The 21,739-nt window shown below is 41.5% G+C and overlaps 1 protein-coding gene across 6 annotated transcripts in view; it reads left to right on the forward strand.

Moving 5' to 3' along the window:
• ZBBX (zinc finger B-box domain containing) overlaps positions 1–21,739 on the forward strand; it is a 105,914-nt gene that overhangs the window by 20,592 nt on the left and 63,583 nt on the right. For all 6 annotated transcript variants that reach the window (XM_070403637.1, XM_070403641.1, XM_070403642.1 and 3 more), the window contains 2 exons: positions 176–285; positions 3,586–3,681. In XM_070403637.1, coding sequence (XP_070259738.1) covers positions 176–285; positions 3,586–3,681 — 206 coding nt within the window. The remainder of the gene's footprint in view (positions 1–175; positions 286–3,585; positions 3,682–21,739) is intronic.

A 21,739-nucleotide genomic window follows, 5' to 3' on the forward strand; every position in this document is an offset into this window, starting at 1 on the left:
GCTCCTCAGCCTACTGGGAGGATTAGGCTTGGCTACATGCCATGCTTATTGGCAAACTAGTATTTAAACAGTATTTGATAATTTAGAAATATGCATAGTTTCATTAATTACTTGATCATTTGGAAATCTAAACATCATATCGGAAAGTGATTAGTCTGACTTTTTTTTCTTCCAGAGCCAGTGAGACAAGCTCTTAATTATCAAATGGCAAATTTTTCTGAAAGAGAGAAGCCCAAGATAAGAGGGAAGGTTTGTGGACAGTGTGAGAACAAAGCCGCTCTGCTGGTACGTACACTCTACTGAGATATGGGAATAGAACTTACACGTGGTCTCAGATACTTGCCCTGCTTTGGTAGCGACATACTTTTCCTCTGTGACTCTTACTGTGAAGTGTGCACGCTGTGCACCTTAGAATGAGTGTGCCTGCTGCTGGGGGAGGCCCACAGGGCACTGAGATGACGCCTCTCACTCCCCGGTGAGGCACTACTTGAACTTGCCCTCTCTGCCTTGGTTCAGCGCGTGCGCGCGCGCGCACACACACACACACACACGCACACACACACACACGCACACACGCACACACTACAGTATCTTCCACCTACAACCCAAACCAAAACTGCAGCAGACATCCTCCTTTGACCCCCACATCTCCCTCTGTGCCCCTTTTGGTAACATTTGAAGAATTTGTTAACTTGCTGTCATCATATTCTCTCCTCTCGTTCTCTCTCTCTCTTCCTCTCTTTTAATTGAGGCATATTTTACTTACTGCGAAGTGGAAAGATCTTAAATGTGTAACTAGATGCCTTCCTATAAAGGCCTGCAATCCCAGCCAGATAACAGAATACCCTCGCAGGTTTCCTTTGCCTTTTCCAATTCATCCCCACCGCAAAGGCAACCACTGTTGTGATGTTTAGCACCTTACACTTCGTAGTGCCTGTTCTTGAACTTCATGTAAATGGAATTAGAAGGTATATACACAGGGGTGGGCTAAGGAGGTTTACAGGTGTGAGTAAACAACACACAGAGTTTATTCTTCTATTATTATATATTTATTTATTTATTATTAACCTACTTTTGCTCACCCCTGTGTATATAAATATTTGTTTGTGTGTGTAAGTTTTGCTCCATGTGGAGATTCATTCATGTTACATTTATCAGTAGTTTGTTCATTTGTATTACTGACCAGTATTCCATAGTATAGAGATACCAAGATTTATTTGTTTGTTCCCGTGAATGACATTTAGGTTGTTTCTGTTTTTTCCCCCATTAGGTCTGTGGCTGCTGTGTACATTTATGTGCAAGTCTTCCTTTCTCCCCCAAAGACATTTATTCTTTCTTTCCTTAAAAGTTCTAAAGCGAACTTAAAAAAGCCTCCAAAATAATGCTTTCTGACAGCTCTCTAACTTTCCATTGGTGTCAATTTCATGAACTTAAAAAAATTATCATAATTTAAAAGTTCCCATCTTAGCTATTTTAAATGCTCAGATCTGTGGCATTAAGTATTCACATTGTCTGAACATGCAGACATTTAAAAATATTGGCTTTTATTTGATTGCAGGTTTTATCGTTTTTTAAATAAATGAGTAGTATTGCAATCAATGATAATAATTGACTTAATGATTAGTAAGGTGGACTGTGCTTAAAAGCTTAAGCTTTGAGCCAGAATGTGGGGTTGAAATTCTGGCTCTATTAATTATGCTACTTGACAAATTCTTAATCGTTGTGTTCTTAATCACCTTCACATTGGAGAGACAATGGTCATTGTCACTTTGGAGCAGGGGTCCTCAAACTTTTTAAACAGGGCGCCAGTTCACTGTCCCTCAGACCGTTGGAGGGCCGACTATAGTTTAAAAAAAAACTATGAACAAATTCCTATGCACACTGCACATATGTTATTTTGAAGTCAAAAAACAAAACGGGAACAAATACAATATTTGTATTTGCATGTGGCCCGCGGGCTGTAGTTTGAGGACCCCTGGTTTAGAGAGTTGTTATGAGGATTAAATGAGATGAAACGTGGAAAGCCCTTAGAACAGTGAGCAAATGCTCACTAAACATTGTGAATATTGTTCTTGATTCTAGCCTTTCTTTTTAGTTTCATTATAGTTACATATTTCTTACTCTTTTAACCTTTTTGTAGTGTTGGCCTAGTCATTTTATATCTGATAAATCTGTCTACATTATTGTAGGTAACTATGTCATATGGGGACTTATAATACAATTTTTAAAAAATGGACATAAACTGTCTATTGAATTTTTAATAAGAGCTTAGTCTACTTTCCTATGTTTTATACATTCTAGTGCCTTATTATTCAGTGCATGCAGCGGAGAGCTTGGTATCACCTGGGAGCCTGTTAGAATACAGCATCTCAGGTGGCATTTCAGAATTCTTGAACCAGAGTCTGCATTGCAACAAAATCCCAGGTCATCCATGTGCCCGTTACAGTTTGAGAAGCATCACTATATTGCACATTTCAGCCCATCATTGGCCAGTACAAGGCAGAAGAGCTTGGTCCACCTCTCCCCAGTCTGCCCCAAATGCTTTAGGCTTACAGTTCCCTGATAAGGGAAAGAGCAAGGAGGGGGAGAATGTTGGAGGGCACCATAAAGGGAGGACATGAAAGAGAGTCAAAGGGACAGTGAGCTCCTTGACATAATTTCTGGAACCATCTTGTCATGATTTCTTATTTGCACTACCAGTAGTTCTTAACCTGGGCCGACTCAAGGACATGAGGTATTCTAGCCATTTTCACTGCTTTTTGACATAGTGGTAAGAGTGTTGAAATGACTGTACAACTGCATGGTAGTACTTTCAATTTCAGTAAAAATTCCATTTTCTTTTCTCTTCACTTTCAGTCTTGCTTGGTACCATTATAGATACAAGTACCTCACATTTTTCAATTTATCCCTAAACTTAAAAATTACATTTTAACACGTAAAGAATTTGAAAGATAAATGTATGCTTGTCCATAATCATTTCACCAGTCATAAACGTTGCTGACATTTTGAGGCAGTTCTATCCATATTTTTAAAAATAATTTTGTTTGAGGAATCTTCTAAAAATACTTTAAAAACCATATTTGGAGAAGCATCAGTGAAAGAGTACACTCAAGGAAGTGCATGGGGCCTTTTAGAGGCAAATTGTATGCATACCGTTTGAAACTAAGTGTACACTGTTAATCCATAGAGAAAGATAAAAGAACGAACACTGCAGCAGTCTTCACCCAGAGATAGTGCTGTGTAGTTTTTACCAGGTCAAGAAGTTTGACCTGATGCTGCCTACTATTTTATTATTTATTAAAAAAATGTCACATACATACATTCATCTCACACACATATAAAACATTCTAGCTAGTATAGTGATTTTGATATGAGAGTAATTTGTTTACAAATTAGTTTTTCTGAGTTAAATCTTAACTGGGACAAATGGTTGTCCCAGTTTCCCTTGGACTTCACTATAGGTGTGTAATGGAAGAAATAAATATAATAGCAATAACATCTCTACACAAACATTTTATCAAAGTCATATTATAAGATTGTGATTTTGTTTGTTTTGTGTGTTTTTTTAAATTAAATATCTTTAAGGTATGTCTTGAGTGTGGAGAAGATTACTGTTCAGGATGCTTTGCTAAAATTCACCAGAAGGGGGCACTGAAGTTCCATAGAACAACTCTTTTGCAGGTATGACTTTAAAATGCTTTATTGGTAGTGTATTTATAGAACATTTCAACACAAAGACATTTAAAACATGCTTAATTATCGAGAATTTAGGATGATTTACACTAATTTCTAAAATTATATTATGAACAGACAGTCTTTACATACTTGAAATTATTTTACTGAACACTAATCTGAATTCTATTTTGCTATTTAAACTGTGTTATAATATAGTTCCTAAAACACTTACCTTGATTAGAATTTTTATATTATGCATTCTATCTGTGAATTTGACATTTAAAAATTAGACCATATTTTTAACTATTGTTTTAATTGAACACATGATCTAAGTATTATTTCTATCTAATTTATGTTTAACTTTTTATGTTTAGTTTAAAAATTATTCTTTTATTTGTCCTCATTATTATGTAAATAAGATTATCTCTCAGGTTTCCCCCTATATATTAGAAGCTTCTTTTTATTTTCATATAGTCATTGGTTTTTGAAATGGCTAAATTCAAACCATGTGAGCTGGTCTTAAAATTCTCATAATTAAGCAACAAAAATGGTTAAATGTAGATATGACATTATATGATTTATTAGAGGCCCAATGAATGAAATTCATGCAAGGAGCTCGGCCCTTGCAGCCCTGGCTTCGTCCAGAAGGTCGTCTGGAAGGACGTCCTGAAGTTTGTTCGGCTGTCTGGTCTAATTAGCATATTATGCTTTTATTATTATAGATATTTAATGATGCCTTGATTTGTCATAAATTTCATTCCTTTGACAACAAATATTCATTGAGTACCTTTAGGAAGCAGTGTCTGTGGTAGGCAGTGACCTTGCACAGATGAATATCACTAGGATCCTGCTCGTGGACCTGGAGATAAAACTGAGAATCAAGGAATTTGCAGTGGTTCTCAACCTGTGGCTCTCGACCCCTTTGGGGGTCGAACAACCCTTTCACAGGGGTCGCCTAAATACATCCTGCATATCAGATATTTACATTATGATTCATAACCGTAGCAAAATTACAGTTATGAAGTAGCAACGAAAATAATTTTATGGTTGGGGGTCACCACAACATGAGGAACTGTATTAAAGGGTTGCGGCATTAGGAAGGTTGAGAACCACTGGGTTAAGGATTTTATTATTTCTTAGAGGCAAAGGGATGGGGATGATTGGATTCATATTTTGAAAGATCATTGGTAGATTTAAATCTTTACATTTAAGAAATATATATTTTTATTGATTTCAGAGAGGAAGAGAGAGGGAGAGAGAGATAGAAACATCAATGATGAGAATCATTGATCAGATGCCTCCTACATGACCCCTACTGGGAATGGAGCTCACAACCCGGGTATGTGCCCTGACTGGGACTCAAACTGTGACCTCCTGGTTCATAGGTCGACGCCCAACCACTGGGCCACGCCAGCCGGGCTTTACATGTTTCTTGAATATAAATATCGGTAGCTCTAAAAACCCAGGCCATGATAACTGCAAAACCTAAAATTGATCTTACTCATATTACTCATATTAATATTTGTCAATGTCAATTACTTTCAAATGGCTACTCCATGTTTGGGTCATCCTGGTAGAAATGCAGAAATGATGGAGGGAACAGGACAAAGAAACAAAAAAACAAACCCACCCAACTCCCTGTTATTCTCACCCCTCAGGTTGGTGCAATTGAACTGACATAAGAAATAAAGGTTGATATATATAAAAGTGAGTGTAATCGCTAACATGGAACTAGCATAGAATTTAACTAAAGACACTCCACTTTAAGGGGAAAAAGTATAATCACCCCACTATGTGTTTATATTAGGAACTTTCCATTCAATGATTTATTAAGTACTTGGTATGGAAGATACAGAGAGAAATGAGACATGGTTTCCCCCTCAACTTCAGGAACTGACCCTCCCAATTTAAGTCTGATTCTCTTCTCTCTTTCCCTTCCCTTCCCTTCCCTTCCCTTCCCTTCCCTTCCCTTCCCTTCCCTTCCCTTCCCTTCCCTTCCCTTCCCTTCCCTTCCCTTCCCTTCCCTTCCCTTCCCTTCCCTTCCCTTCCTCTCTCTCTCTCTCTCTCTCTCTCTCTCTCTCTCTCCCTCTTTTTTTCTCCCCCCCTCATGCGCACGCGCGCAACACACACACACACACACATACACACAAGGGAGAGGGAGGAGGAAGGAGAGGGAATATACATTTCAATACATTTTAACCTTTGTTAAATAATTTCCTGCCAAGTAAAATGCACGAGGGAAATTACTAAATTATTCTGTTTTTCTCTCCTTGTTTCCATCCTTTCCCCTGTCTTTCTCTATGCGTTCAGGGTCAGGATGCTCTTGTGCCTTGGCCTGATGACCATGGCTCAGCGATGAGTGGATATCTCTTTCTGTCTATCAGTTATTATTAACCAGTCATAGAGTGTTTTTGGTTTTTCCCCCTTTTGGTACCATCAAAGCCATAAGAGATTTTTTATTGAGTGCTGAATTCATACCTAATCTGAGATGTTAGGGTGGACATTTTAAGGGATTAAGCAAAGAAAAAAAAGAAAGACTCATAGACACAGACAACAGTATGGTGATTGCCAGAGGGGAAGGGGGATGAGGGAAAGTACAAAAAGGTAAAGGGGGGAAAATGGTGATGGAAGAATACTTCAACTGCGGTGGTAAGCACACCCTACAAGATACTGATGGTGCATTGTAAAACTGTATACCTGAAACCTGTATAATTTTATTAACCAATGTCACCCCAATAAATTCGATTTTTTTGAAGAGTAGAAACAAAAACAAAGTAACAAGTGTTGGTGAGGATGTGAAGACATTTGGTGGGAAAGTATTTGATTGTCTAACAACTATGCTGCACACCTGAAACTAATACAGAATAGGATATAAACTGGCATTAAAAATTAAAATAAAAGAAAGAAAACACGGTGTAGCCATCATGGAAAACAATATGGCAGTTCCTAAAAAAATAAAAATAAAATTACTATATGAGGGGAAAAAAGCATTACTATATAAAAAGCAAGCATTCTAGGCTAATGGCTGCTATACTTTATCTTTTTAACCTAGAAATTATAAAGCATAGCCAAATTTGAGTATTGTAAATCATTTGACCTCCATCTCCTAGCCCAGTGAGTCTGTATGAAGTTCACCGTCAATAAGTACCATTTTGTTCTGTCATATCTTGTTTTACTTACAAGAAAAATCTCTGAAAAACTGAAAGCAAACTATTACCATTTCCATATTGACTAACATGATAATTTCACAGGGCCTTTCTTTTGACTTATGATTGATTTAGACTTGGCAGTGAGCTTGACACAAGTTTATTTTTACCTCTCAGACTGTTAAATAATCACTTATCTGAAATATAAAGTGTAAATGTGCAATGGGAATTACTAAGGATGAAAACTCTACTTCTATATTTAGAATGATTTTCAACACTAATGGTTTAAAAAAGATGATTGTAGTGGGTGAGCCTATCATTGATAGAAAATAGTTCTTAATATAGCAGGAATGTCTATTTTCTTTAAACAATATATAATCAAACAGAAGAAACAAGGTTAATCAGAGATAATGGAAGATAGGAGAAAAACAAAAGGCATTTTGATGTGAAGTATGACATACACAAAGGGAGGTTGGATTAAACAAATCATTAATATATTCTGGTATGTATATTTTCTCAATTGGAATGGAGATTTCCTTAAATGGAAAGGAGCGATCTTGGGAAGTGGAGAGGTGAATAAGAATAAATAATTGAGGTAGAACTTCTATGTTTTCTGCTGTGAAACATTTATATTCAGCCTCTTTATATTTTACTAGTAGCCCGGTGCACAAAAATTTGTGCACTCGGGGGTGAGGGTGAGGGGTGGGGCCAGACCCCTCAGCCTGACCTGCACCTTCTGTCATGTTCCGGAACCCCGGCCACTCCTGGCCTAGGCACAGGCCTACAGGCTTGGGGCGGCCTGGCTCCCGAGGCCCCATTTTATTAAGAGAACAAAGTCGGCGTTAGTTACAGCCCTCACCGAACCCAGTACACTGCATCTGTGCATACAACTGCCTCGTTCATGTGCCTGCTTCACCCTACTGAATTACTAACATCTTGAGGACATAGCTCTGTCTTATCCTGCTTCACCTTCAGTGCCTGGCCTGGTGCCAGGGACCTGAGAGGGTTTGCTGAGTGAGTGAGTGAATAATGAGTGAGTGAATGAGTGAATGAATGAACGAGTAAGTGAATGAGCAAGCAGCTATGGAGCGGGAACACAGCAGAAGTTCCAGCCCCACTCCCGGCTGCCTGAAGCCCACCCCGGGAAAGTTCCCACCCTGCTCCCAGCACCTGGCGCCCCTCTTCTGGCTGCATACTGAATTACTAACATCTTGAGGACATAGCTCTGTCTTATCCTGCTTCAACTTCAGTGCCTGGCCTGGTGCCAGGGACCTGAGAGGGTTTGCTGAGTGAGTGAATGAGTGAATGAATGAGCAAGTAAGTGAATAAGCAAGCAGCTACCAGTCAGGATAGTTCGCACTCTGCTCTGGGCTGCCTGACGCAAACCCCAGGCAGTTCCCGCCCTGCTCCCAGCAGCCCCACTCCCCTCTCCTAGCTGCATAGTTTGTGTAGAGCAAAGGCGGCCCGGGTGTGCCTGTTGGTAGATCGGTGCATTAGCACCTGCCAGCCTCGGATCCCCTTGGGAGGGCCGTTTGTGGGCATGGCCAGTGGTGGATCGGTGCATTAGCACCCGCCAACCCGGGATCCCCGCAGGAGGGCTGTTTGTGGGTGTGGCCGGTCGAGGATTGGTGCATTAGCACCCGCCAGCCTCGGATCCCCTTGGGAGGGCCATTTGTGGGCGTGGCTGGTGGCAGATCGGTGCGGGAGGGCCATTTGTGGGCATGGCCGGGGGCAGATCAATGTGGTACCACCCGCCAGTCCTGGGTCGGGTCCCATCCGGGCCGCCTGCCGCCAGGGTCGAAGATAGCAGGCCCGGATGGCAGCGGGGCAGGCGGGATGGCACTGTCCCCCCCTGCCTGCAGTATGCTATTTAGCCGACATCTTTGTTGGCGGTTAACTGCCATCTTGGTTGGCAGTTAATTTGCATATCGTCCTGATTAGCCAATAGGAAGCATATCGGAGGTACGGTTAATTACCCTATTTGTCTTTTATTAGATAGGATTTTCAAAGAAAGGTATGCCTATGTAAATATGGCTATCAGTGGGAATATCTGCTTGCTTGAACATACCTATAGGAAAGTAATTATCAGGAAGAACCTCAGTTATCACAGTACAATTTATGCTTACTGACTTTATGGTAGAGTTTTTTTTTTTTTAGTTGACAATAACCAATATTAGCTTATGGACTCACATTATTATCATTATTTTGTTACTGTTTAGAATAATACTATATTTTCATTTTATTTATTTTTATTTAGGTATAATTTACATAATATATTAGTTTGAGCTGTACAGCATAATAATTTAATATTTGTATCTATTGCACAATGACTATCTAGTTAACATTTGTTATTATACAATTCCAAAAAATATTTCTGTTGCGATGAGGCCTTTTATGATCTACTCTTAGCAACTTTCAAATAGACAATACAGTACTATTAACTATAGTCACCACACTGTGCATTATATTGCCATGACTTATTTGTTATATTTTTGAATCATAGCTAGTCATTTTGGATAATATGGTTACTTAATTGGATGATCTTATAGTAGCCCATTTTATTATTTATTTACAAGAGGCCCAGTGCACGAAATTCATGCATGGGGGTGGGGGCCCTCAGCCCAGCCTTCACCCTTTCCAATCCAAGACCCCTTGGGGGATGTCTGACTGCCGGTTCAGGCCCGATCCGGAGGATCGGGCCTGAACCGGCAGTCAGACATCCCTCTCACAATTTGGGACTGCTGGCTCCTAACTGCTCACCTGCCTGCCTGCCTGATCGCCCCTACTGGACCCCCTGCTAGCCTGATCACCCCTAACTGCCTCTGCCTACCAGCCTAGTCACCCCCAACTGCCCCCCCCCCGCCAACCTGGTCACCCCAAACTGCTCCCCTGCCAACCTGGTTGCCTCTGACTGCCCCCCTCTGCCGGCCTGATCGCCCTTAACTGCAACCCCCTGCCAACCTGGTCACCTCCAACTGCCTCCTCTTCGCCATCCTGGTTACCCCTCACAGCCTGCTGTTCAGTCATTTGGTCATCCCTCACTAACCCCCCTGCTGGCCTGGTTGCCCCACGCAGCCTGCTGGTCAGTTGTTTGGTTGCCCCTCACTGCCCCCCCCTGCCCCACTCCCGCTGGTCTGGTCGCCCCACACAGCCTGCTGTTCAGTTGTTTGGTCGTCCCTCACTAACCCCCCTGCCGGCCTTGTCGCCCCACTCAGCCTGTTTGGTCTTCCATTCAGTTGCGATGGTCCCTGGCTCTTTATATAAAGAGATTTTTAATTTTAAAAAATTCATTATAGAGAAAGGGAGATGAGAGAGAGAGAGAGAGAGAGAGAGAGAGAGAGAGAGAAACATTGATTGGTTGCCTCATGCACGAACCTGTAACCTGGGTATGCACCCTGACCAGGATCAAACCTGCAACCTTATAGTGTAGGAAACAACGCTCCAACCAACTGAGCCACTCTGGCCAGGGCTGGCGGCCATTGTAAATGTTGTGCGTACACATATTGTTGATGCTGTGGTGTACCCCCAGATCCCCCTCTTTAGGACTGAGACACTCATTCCCTAACTTACTAGAGTGTTGCCTGTGGATGAGCCATAGTTGAGCCTCTCTCATAAATTATTTTGCTCAAAGGGAACGGCTACTTCCAAGCTTAAACTCCATCTCTGGAGGCAGCCTGTTTTCTGGTCCAGTTTCTGGTCTATGTGAGGGTACATTGCCAGCAGCCCACTTACCTCCATTGTCAACTCTGATGGGCTTTCAAAGCTCCCCGCCTTGGGATTGGCAGGCAGTTGCATTGAAGTCAGCTGTTCTCTCTACCCAATTCTCCTCCCTTCACTTGTCCAGGTGTTGTTCTCAGAGCGGGAAAAGCCATGCAGGCAAAGCTCAGCATTTGTTTTCTGGGGAACAAACATGACATTATGCTATTCAGAGTGAAATTACAGATAATTGTTGCCCTAAATTTAGAGTAATTTAGTGCTGCTATTTTGAAGGTTAATATATAACATCTTTTTCTTTACTTTCCAAATTCTGAATTGAGAAATAGATATTAGATCCAGAAGGTAGAAATCAAAATATCAATTTTATTATTGATATAATCAAAATCGGTGGTTGTAGCATGACACATCAACTTCCTGGTGCTTCCTTAAATTGAACCTTCTTCTGCTTCTTTTTTTTTCCCATCCGCCCCACCAAATTGTAGACATTTATGTACCTTTGGCAGAGCAGAGCCTAACCGGTAAAACTCCTTAATGGGGGTCTAGATTGGAACCATCCCTCTATGGGATGGCAGCTCTGAGAGAACCTAGAAGGGCAGAAGACTCACTTTCTTCTCTCAAAGTCTCACTATATAAATAGAAGGATGGGAAGTAAATGTTCCTTCAAAAGGAATTATTATAATTCACATGATTTTAGAATCCAGGTGATGTAAATATACTAAAATGCATACATTTGCTATTTATAACTATTAGTTAATATTACACTTAAGAAAAAAATAAAGCATTTAAAATACATATAAACCACTGAGTACCGGCATGTTTTACCTATTTTTTCAGTGGGAATAATGCTTATTTCTTGTGCCACAAGTCTGTGTTCATTGTCCTTCAATATGATTATTACTTTGCACTTTATCAGGGTTTTTTTTAAACTATATAGTTATTAACTAGTCCCTCTTTTATATCTTCTGATAATTTTTTTTTTCCAGAGAAGAAGGGAGAGGGAGAGAGAGATAGAAACATCAATGAGAGAGAATCATTGACCGGCTGCCTCCTGCATGCCCCCTACTGGAGATCAAGCCCAAAACCTGGGCAAGTGCCCTGATTGGGATTCAAACCATGACCTCCTGGCTCATAAGTTAACAACTGAGCCAGTATGACCAGGCTTTTCTGATAAATTTTAAATTCTGTGAGGATAGGTACTATTTCTGTCTTGTTCATTACAGTATTTTCAGTGCTTAATATTGTACCTGGCTTATATAAATCAATTTTTGAACAAATGAAAACGTGAATGAATCCCTAATGAAATGTTCAAACTCCCGAAATCATTTAAAACTATATTTTAAGTAGCAATGTATATTTTTCTCTGAATTTTGAAAACCAAAGATTGGATAATTAAAAGAATTATTATATGTTAAGATGCTATGTTAAAGGAGGATTAGCAAAAGCCTTTGCTCTTTTGTATGAGAATTTGACCCTTAACTTTCTAGCTCTTTCCCTAGGATACAGATAAAGGTAGTGACGTCTACTGTTTTTCTAGACTTATGGTAAATATGACTCCTGATTGGTCAGTTGCCTCTAACTGGGAGAACCATAAATACTTGGAGCGAGACACCTGAGTGTGGTGAGCTGTACAACTGGCCTGTCTGCTGTGAGGCTCTGGAAGATGTGCAGAAGGTTAACTCCATGGAGAATGGGGTTTCTAAGTGAGGTGTATCCCTCAGCTATCAGATCTATGCTTCTGCATGAACTGCTGCCAGAATCCAACCCCAAAAGATACTGTCCTGGTGGCAATCGAATTCCTCTTCTTATCGTTCTGAGTACACTGATGCCAAGACTGCTTTGCTGGCAGCCCTGGTAGTCTGAAAGTTTATTTAATCCAGGAGGACTCGTTGGTGGACATTGCAGTTAAGTCTTTCATTAACCAGAATGTCAAAAACCAGAATGATAGGATACCCGAAAGGTAAGTGAAGAACACTTGTATAGGCATCACTAACAAGAATTTAAAAAAAACACACAACTTTCTTGATATATAATTTATATACAATGCAATTCATTCATTCAAGTTGCACAATTCAATGGATTTTAGTATATTCACAGAAATGTGCAACTCCCAGCACAATTAATTGTTTAGAACATTTTCGTCCCCTCAAAAAGAAACCTTTTGCTACTACTTCCATCCCCTATATCCCTCTTTCCTAATTCCCTGGCAACCACTAATCTATTTTTGCCATTGTAGGTGAGCTTATCTGGACATTTAATGTAAATTGGATCATATAACATGTGATCTTTCATGTCTGGCTTTTTTTTTTTTTTTTACTAAGTATAATATTTTCAAGGTTCATCCATATTGTAGCATATATCAGTACTTTATTTCATTGTATGGTGATACCACATTTTGTTTATGCACTCATTGTTGGATGGACATTTGCATTCCTACCTTTTGACTATTATGATAATGTTGCTATGAACATCTGTGTACAGGGTTTTGTGGGGAAGTGTCTTTTTTCTCTTAGCTGTATCTCTAGCAGTGGGTCCTATGGTGATTGTCTACTTGTTGGAGGAACTTCCCACTGTTTTCCAAAATGACTGCTCCATTTTGCACTTCCAGCAGCAGTGTGCAAGATTACTGCTTTCTCTGTGTCCTAGCGAACACGTGTTCTCAGTCTTTTTGATTCTGGCATCTTTGTGGGCAAAAAGTAGTATCTCCTGGTAGTGTTGATTTGCCTTTCTCCAATGACTAGTGATGCCACATATCTTTTCATTGCTTATTGGCCATTTGTATATCTTTCTTGGAGAAATGGTGGCAAGAATTTTTGAGAAGACTTAAGTATGGGGCTGTTTATTAGCCTGCACTTCAGTGAAACTCCATGTGTGTGGTGATCTTTTAGATGTGAATACTAAGAAAAGCTAGGGGAAGGGAAAAGACCACCTTTGACAGGGGTATGGGAAAGGGAGAGTAGGTGTCTGTTACCATCAGTGGATAGTTGGAAGAACATAGTGGTTTAGGGAGCATATTACAGAAGCAAGTGACAGGTACAGTGGAGAGGGTAGAGGCAGTGCAAGGGTTTAGTGCAGAGAGGGCCCGAATCAATGTCAAAGGGAAAAGAAGGTGCTTCTGTGAAATTTATGCTGAGGGCATCTTTAAGATAAAGCTCATATATGCAAGCTCAGAAACTCCCAGGGTGCTTGTGTGGGTCAGATTCAATGACAGCAAGTATAAAAGTATTTTACTCATAGCAGGTGCTCCGTACATTAGGTTTTATTAGGATGCATTGCTAGCAGAAATTCAGTCAAGTCTTACACCATCTAAATTTAGAAATTAGAAAATAATGTAATATTAATGATAATGAGTCTAAATATTAATGCTATGGTTACTTTTGGTTTTATGGCTGTTTTCCAAATCATATATATATGGAAATCATATATATATGGAAATGCTTTGTTAAAAAACAACAGTGAAGTAAGGTATTAGAGCTCAGTCTGTCAGAGTATATTTAAAAATACAAATTTTCTTCTTGTCCAAATTGAGAAAAATAGAATCTCAATTTTGGAGGGGACCATTCAGATCATTAGATTAATCACATGTCTGAACCTTTAATCAATAATATTGCAAATATCCATCATCAATGGAAACTTTATAATTTTCAGGTGCTACTTACATTTTCTTACAGATTTATCATGGAATCTGAAAAATTTTAGAGTAGTTTTATTGACTCTATTTTATGTTCATTGGACTCTATGGGATAAAAACCATCTAATTATGATGTAACAGCATTACTAAATATAAAAATCAAGTATGACAAATTATTTATTGTTAATTTATTCTGCTCTGCCTAAAAATCTATCATTCAAAGAATTGCATATAAAATCTCTTGTTCCTTATGTAGCTCAACTATGAGTAATTGTTGACAGTAGCTAACTTATCTGGATGCATTTTACATGTGATATTAGTTTAAAACAATAGTGAATACTTGCAAAAATATTGTGCATAATTACATGGCATCAAAAGTGCAAATAGAAAGCAGGTTGCAGGCATGACTTTCTTGCATTATTTTCTTGTTGCTATTCTGGCTCACTTTTATGATTGCTCTCTAAATAGAAATTTTTAATGTTGTAATAAAAGTTGAAGACACAATTATTTATACTGAGATTACATTCTGTTTTTTTCTTGATACCAAGAGATTTAAAATTTTTTTGACAAATATTACCTTTTGAGCTATTACATTTTATGCTATATTGCCCCATATAAAATATTTTAACTGCAGTGTTTTATTTCATTATTTTTACATGTTACTTTAAGATAATACTAAATATCGAGTCCAGGTTAGTTTCACTTGGCATTTACTATCTGTTGAATAGCAAGCTGCATTTATATCAGGGGCATGTGTCCAGGTCCCTGTTTATTTTTATTATCTCTTTATGTGTTATGGGGGAATAATAATACATAAATCCTGTGGTTTCCATTAGACCTTTATAAGAAAGGTAAATCTGAGGGTCCTTTAAGTTCTACTTAAAGTTATACTTAAATGATACTGGAGTAAGCAATAAACCAGCCACATGAATTTCACACATTCCTGTCTGGCTTGCAATAAGAAGTTTCTTATACCATTGATATTTTTGAACTACTCATGCACATTCCATATCTTTTTTTAGAACTTTGATGAGCAGACGTGGATGTAAAATATAGTTTTGTTGTGAGTTCTCCTGTTGCAATTTTATTTTTTATACATTATATATAAAGTTTAATATATATATATATATTAGGGGCCCAGTGCATGGATTTGTGCACACTGAAAGTAAATCAATTAGAAGGTGGCCAGCAGGGCAGGACTGGGTGAGATGGGCGGACACTCCCTGGAGCCAACCTCCAGTGGTCCCTCCCCTGCCAGCCTCACCCGGGGCAGGGCTGGGGCTTGAAGGGCGCCTGCAGTGTGAGCAGGGTCCCTCCAGCAGGTGGGGTCTCTCGGCCTTGCCTGTGGGGATCGGGCCGAAACCAGCAGTCCAACATCCCCTGAGGGGTCCCAGAGTGCAAGAGGGCACTTTGCAAAGTTGCTGTCACTCGGCAGCTCCTGTGTTGAGCGTCTGCCCCTGGTGATCAGTGCACATCATAGCTACCGACTGGTCAGCCGGTCAGCTGGTCAGCTGATAGGCCGGTCAGCTGGTTGGCAGGTTGGCCGGTTGCTTAGACTTTTATATATATATGGCTTCAGAATAGCTCAGTGTGTAATAATTAGATTTAAGGTCAGTACATGTGACCTCAGTGCTCAATAGCAGTGACACACATGTATTTCTCAAATCAAAGCCTGGGAGCAGCCAGTCTAGGGTGAGCATAGAGCTTCAAGGGGTTCAGGTTGCAGACTCTTTATCTTTTCTTGCCCTGCCATTGGGGACAGAGTGTTCTGTTTCCCAAATTACCTACGGTCTGTGATATCTATGAAGCTTCAGTTGGCACTTGTTGCAATTTTCTTTCATCCCATAAATATTGTTTGCTTCTGTTATTCATTTATTTGTATGAGGAATTTACTCAAATTCTGTTTTTCTTTTTTAGTTTCTGCCATGTGGAAATTCCTGTCCTCTTTTTCTCTACCTTTCCAGCTGGCCTGAACTTAACTTTTTCTTTCTTATTTTCTTTTGATCCTAACAGTAGATGCAGCCTTTGGTCAAATAATTTATAAATATCTTTTTCTTTAACTTTCATGGAAAATGCAGATTTGACTTTGTGGTAAATCATAGGGAACAAATTTATACTAAGATTATCTTTAAAGATGGATTCATCAGAAAAGCAAATAATAATATGGTCTAAGAATAGAAGATATAGTTTAATACTATAGAATAATTAAAAGATAAAGCTCATTTTCATTCTTGTTTAATGAATTAAGATGTTTAAAATTATGTATTTTATAATTAAACTAGAGGCCCGGTGCACAAAAATGTGTGCACTCGGGAGAGGGGGGTCCCTCAGCCCTTCCTGTGCCCTCTCACAGCATGGGACCCCTCAGGGGATGTCCACCTGCTGGCTTAGGCCCGCTCCTCAGGGGATCGGACCTAAGCTGGCAGTCAGACATCCCTCTGGCAACCCGGGAGCCCTTGGGGGTTGTCCACTTGCCAGCAGGGAGCATGCCTAAGCTGCAGTCGGACATCCTTAGCACTGCTGAGAAGGTGGGAAAGGCTCCTGCCACCACCGCTGTGCTGGCAGCTGGCAGCCTGGCTTGTGGCTGAGCAGAGGTCCCCCTGTGGGAGTGCACTGACCACCAGGGGGCAGCTTCTGCATTGAGCGAGTGCCCCCTGGTGGTCAGTGTGTGGGGGCCAGCTGGTTTGCCCTGAAGGGTGTCCCAGATCAGGGTGGGGGTCCTGCTAGGGTATCTGGCTATCCTGGGTGAGAGGCTGATGGCCATTTTCAGGCTGGCCTCATCCCCCGGCGACCCAAGCTCCCAGCCTCTCCTTTTTTTTTCTTTCTTTCTTGTTTTTTTTTTTTTTTTGGTGGGCTGGAAGGAGGTATCTGGGATTTATTTATCTTCTATAATTGAAACTTTGTAGCCTTGAGCGTAGCCCATGGCCAGCCAGGGCAGGCGGAAGCTTGGCTTCCTCCAATGCCAGGGGCAACCCAAGCCTCCTGCTCACTCCAGCTCCATGGCCGCCGCCATCTTAGTTGAGTTAATTTGCATACTCGCTCCTGATTGGCTGGTAGGCGTGGCTTGAGCGTAGCAGAGGGATGGTTAATTTGCATGTTTCTCTTTTATTATATAGGACTAGAGGCCCGGTGCACAAAAATTTGTGCACCCGGGGGGGAAGGGGGGTCCCCCAGCCCAGCCTGTGCCCTCTCGCAGTCTGGGACCCCTCGGAAGATAACGACCTGCTGGCTTAGGCTTGCTCCCAGGTGGCAGAGGGCACGCCCAATCCCTAGGTGCAGCCCCTGGTCAGGCTCAGAGCAGGGCCGATTGGGCAGTTGGGCCACCGCCCCGTCATGCACAGAGCAGGGCGGATTGGGAGGTTGCGATGCCACCCTCAGTCACGCTCAGGATATGGCTGATTGGGGGGTTGGGGCACCGCCCCCTGTCACACTCAAGGCAGGGTCAATGGGGAGGTTGCAGCGCCACCCCCTTTCACACACAGAGCAGGGCCGATCAGGGGGTTGGGGCGCTGCCCCCTGTCACTCACAGAGCAGGGCCAATCAGGGGGTTGGGGCGCTGCCCCCTGTCACTCACAGAGCAGGGCCCATCAGGTGGTTGGGGCACTGCCCCCTGTCACTCACAGAACAGGGCCAATCAGGGGGTTGGGGTGCTGCCCCCTGTCACGCACAGAGCAGGGCCGATCAGGGGGTTAGGGTGCTGCCCCCTGTCACACACAGAGCAGGGCGGATCAGGGGGTTGGGGCTCTGCACCCTTTCACACTCAGGGCAGGGCCAATGGGGAGGTTATGGCTCTACCCTGTCACACACAGAGCAAGGACCGTGGAGGGGGGTTGGGGCGCCACCCTCTGTCACCCACAGAGCAGGGCCGATCAGGGGGATGGGGCGCCGCCACTGTCACACTCAGGGCAGGGCTGATGGAGAGGTTATGGCTCTACCCTGTCACACACAGAGCAGGGCCTGTGGGGGATGGGGGGTTGGGGCGCCGCACCCTGTCAAACACAGAGCTGCAGGGCAATCAAGGGATTGGGGAGTTCCCCCCTATCAGGCACAGAGCAGGGCTGATCAGGGGGTTGGGGTGCCTTCCCCTGTCACGAACAGAGCAGGGTGGATAGAAAGGTTGTGACCCCGCCCCCTGTCACACACAGAGCCGCAGGGCGATCAGGGGATTGGGGAGCTCCCCCCTATCAGGCATAGAGCAGGGCTGATCAGGGTGTTTGGGCGCTGCCCTCTGTCACGCTGATCCTGGTGCTGGGAGCCTTGCTGCTCTGCTGATTCCTGTGCCGGGAGGCATATTCTATCCTGGTGCACGGGTAGGGGCTGGCTGGTTTGCCCTGAAGGGTGTCCTGGATCAGGGTGGGCGTCCCCACTGGGGTGCCTGGCCAGTCTGGCTGAGGGGCTGAGGGCTGTTTTCTGTAAGCAGGTGACTGAAGCTCCCAACCGCTCCTTTTTTTCTTTCTTTTTTTTTTTATTCTGGGCCAGCTTTAGCTCTGAGGCCTCGCTGCTGAACACATCGATACAGTGTTGCGGTCCGGCTGGCTGAAGCTGGGCTGAATGAAAGCCGGTTTTTGGGGTTTTGTTTAGCTTCTTATTTGCAACATAGTACATAGTTGCTTAGAGTTGCAGCTGAGAGGCCGGCAGCGGCAGGCGGGGAACGTTGGAGTTCGCAGTCACTGGAGCAAGCAAGCCTCCCTGCTTGCTTCAGTGCATGGCTGCCAGCCGCCATCTTGGCTGACAGTTAATTTGCATAAGGATATGCTGATTAGCCAATGGGAAGGGTAGCGGTCGTACGCTAATTACCATGTTTCTCTTTTATTAGTGTAGATTACATTTACTTTGGAAAGATATTTTTACTAAGTAGAAATTTAATGGGATTGTTTCATCTTGCCATAGATCCGTGATAACTTAAGGAATTTATCTGCTTGGTGAGTTAGTATTCCTTCTTTTCTATGTAGTTTTAAACTGAGATATTTATGCTGATTGTTAGTGTTGATTACAGATAATGGAATCCTTATACCCTCCACATGCAATGTGTTCAATGCAATGTATGAATAGAAATATACTAGCAAAATAATTTGTAGAGGTTTCTTTGAATAAAGAAATCTTGAGCAAATGTTTGATAACTTTTAGTAAACTTTACTTTGCTATAAATTAAAGCATAATTCTTTAGTGTACATGTGTTTGTGATATAAATTTGCATATTATGTTATGGCAGAAACACATATAACTAAAGATATGATCTATGGTAATAAAAGCGTAATATGCTAATTAGACCAGATGTCTTTCTGTCCTTCTGGACGAAGCTGGGGCTGTGAGGGAAGCCCAGGTCCTGGGTGCTGCCAGAGGCGAGAGGGAGGGAAGCCCGGGTCCTGGGTGCCAGAGGGAAGCCAGTGCTGGCAGCCGGGGGAAGGAAGGCCTACTCTTGCACAAATTTCATGCATCAGGCCTCTAGTTTCTGAATAATTTTTTATTCTGGAAAATCACCATTTCTTCAACTTTTTCTCCTTCCCTTCCTTCCTTCCTTCCTTCCTTCCTTCCTTCCTTCCTTCCTTCCTTCCTTCCTTCCTTCCTCCCTCCCTCCCTCCTTCCCTCCCTCCCTCCTTCTCTTTTCTTTTCTTTTTTCTTTTCTTTCTTTTCTTTCTTTCTTCCCAAGGATATTTTTCCCATTCATTTTTTAGAGAGAATGGAGGGGGAGGGGGAGAGACAAACATCGATGTCTCTGGGCCAGGGATCAAGAACCTGCAACTGAGATATGTATCCTTGACTGGAGTTGAACCCCAGACCCTTCAGTCTGCAGGCCAACACTCTAACCACTGAGCCAAACTGCTAGGGCTCAACTTTTTTTTTTTAAGGTCTTCATACATTGCTAAGGTTTTGGCTTTAATTGTGAGACAGCCTGCCCTTAATTGCCTTCTTACAGTAATGTGCTGGAAAGAGAAAAAAACCAGCAACCTAAGAATCAATAAAACAACACAGTTTTTCTGTTATCATACTTCTGTTTACCAATTGCTTATGAGGTAATTCATAGCAAAGAAAACAGAACAAACTATTCTTGGGAAAATGTTCCCAAATGTTATGTGAGGGGAAGTTTTTTTTCTCAAAAAGAAGGCCAAAATAAATAAATAATGAGTATATATATATAAAATTTAAAAGTTCCATTAGTACATTTGCTATTCCTGAAATGACTTTATCTATTAAAGTTATCGAAGTCTGCCCATATTCAACCCTACCACTCACTGCAACTGATGAATTCGTAACGTTTCTTCTGCTGTAACACCATTTCTTTTTCTGTGTGTATATGTATCTCTTTTCCTCCCTCTCTACCTTTTTGCTTAGCATATACAAATGAGATAGCAGAACTCTCCCACAGAAATTAGTTTTTAGTTTCTAATGCAAGGCTATGGTTGCAATAAATCTCTTCTAAAACTCTGTAATTGGAAAATCAATGAAAGTTAACACCATGAAAAGAGACATTGCAGCATTTTCTTTGTTCACAATTAGGAAGTAACATAGGTCTAAATTATGTGGGGAACTCTGTGAGCTGGAACTTCTGGATCACATGAGGAGGTACGGCTCTGTCAACATGGGCATTAATGTTCATGGCCGGGCAGCCATGGTGTGGGGTGATGATGGTAGTTGTGTTCTGAAGCACCGACACCTTCATAAAGTTTATCCTTTTTCTAATTAAACTAAAACTTTTACTCTTGGACCTTAACTTCTGCAAGGTGCCATCCATTCCAAAATGCTATAAAATATCAATTCTCTTTACTTTGATTAATGATACATTGTCAGAGTGATGAATTCTTCTAGAGTGTAATTTGAGCGATAATATCATTCCAGGAAGAAAAAAAAGAAAGTTCAGGTGAGAATTTAGAACAGTGACCAGATGAAATCCTACCAGCACTCAGTGTAGTGAGGGATGTGGGGGGACCTGGAGATGCTGGCAGTAAATCCCATCCTGGTTCAGTTTGAGCTTCTGTTCTGCAGCACCATGTACGGTGTGCCCCGGAGGCTGTTTTGTTTTTGTTTGTAAACATTTTTAGCACGTGGAGAAGTTGCACAGGTCATTTCAATCCTTTGCAGTCCCCTCTGCCTCCTGTAGATACCTTTTAGTACTGCTATATATAAACTTTCATGTTTAGAAGATGGAAATATGAATATCTTTGAGTTTTAAAATTGGAAAATATCTTTTTAATAGATGTGCTACAGTGTTATGGTACTTAATATGCATAGTTATCTATTTTAAATATTTCATAACAATAACCTTCACATTCTTGTTCACAGACTACTTATTACTTAAAACGATAGTTTTTGTATTATCAAGTAAAAGATAATTTGTTTTGTGTTACAAATCCAGATGAGTCCTTCTAAGCAGAGAGAAAAGGCTGCAGAGATATAAACCAAACTGTTAATAATGGTTACCTTTGGAAAGTGCCACTCATGAATTAGAAGAGACCTCGATTTCTTACTTTTTAATATGGTGGTGTTATGATTTATTTTCACTGTGTTTCTATCATTTTAAAGATGTTGCTAATATAAGGCTACATCTATGTATTTCTCTGCGGGAATGCTCTTG

The sequence above is a fragment of the Myotis yumanensis genome, unplaced genomic scaffold (assembly GCF_028538775.1).
Source record: "Myotis yumanensis isolate MYYU_CA2020_CCGP unplaced genomic scaffold, mMyoYum1.0.hap1 SCAF_2, whole genome shotgun sequence".
Lineage (NCBI taxonomy): Eukaryota > Metazoa > Chordata > Mammalia > Chiroptera > Vespertilionidae > Myotis > Myotis yumanensis.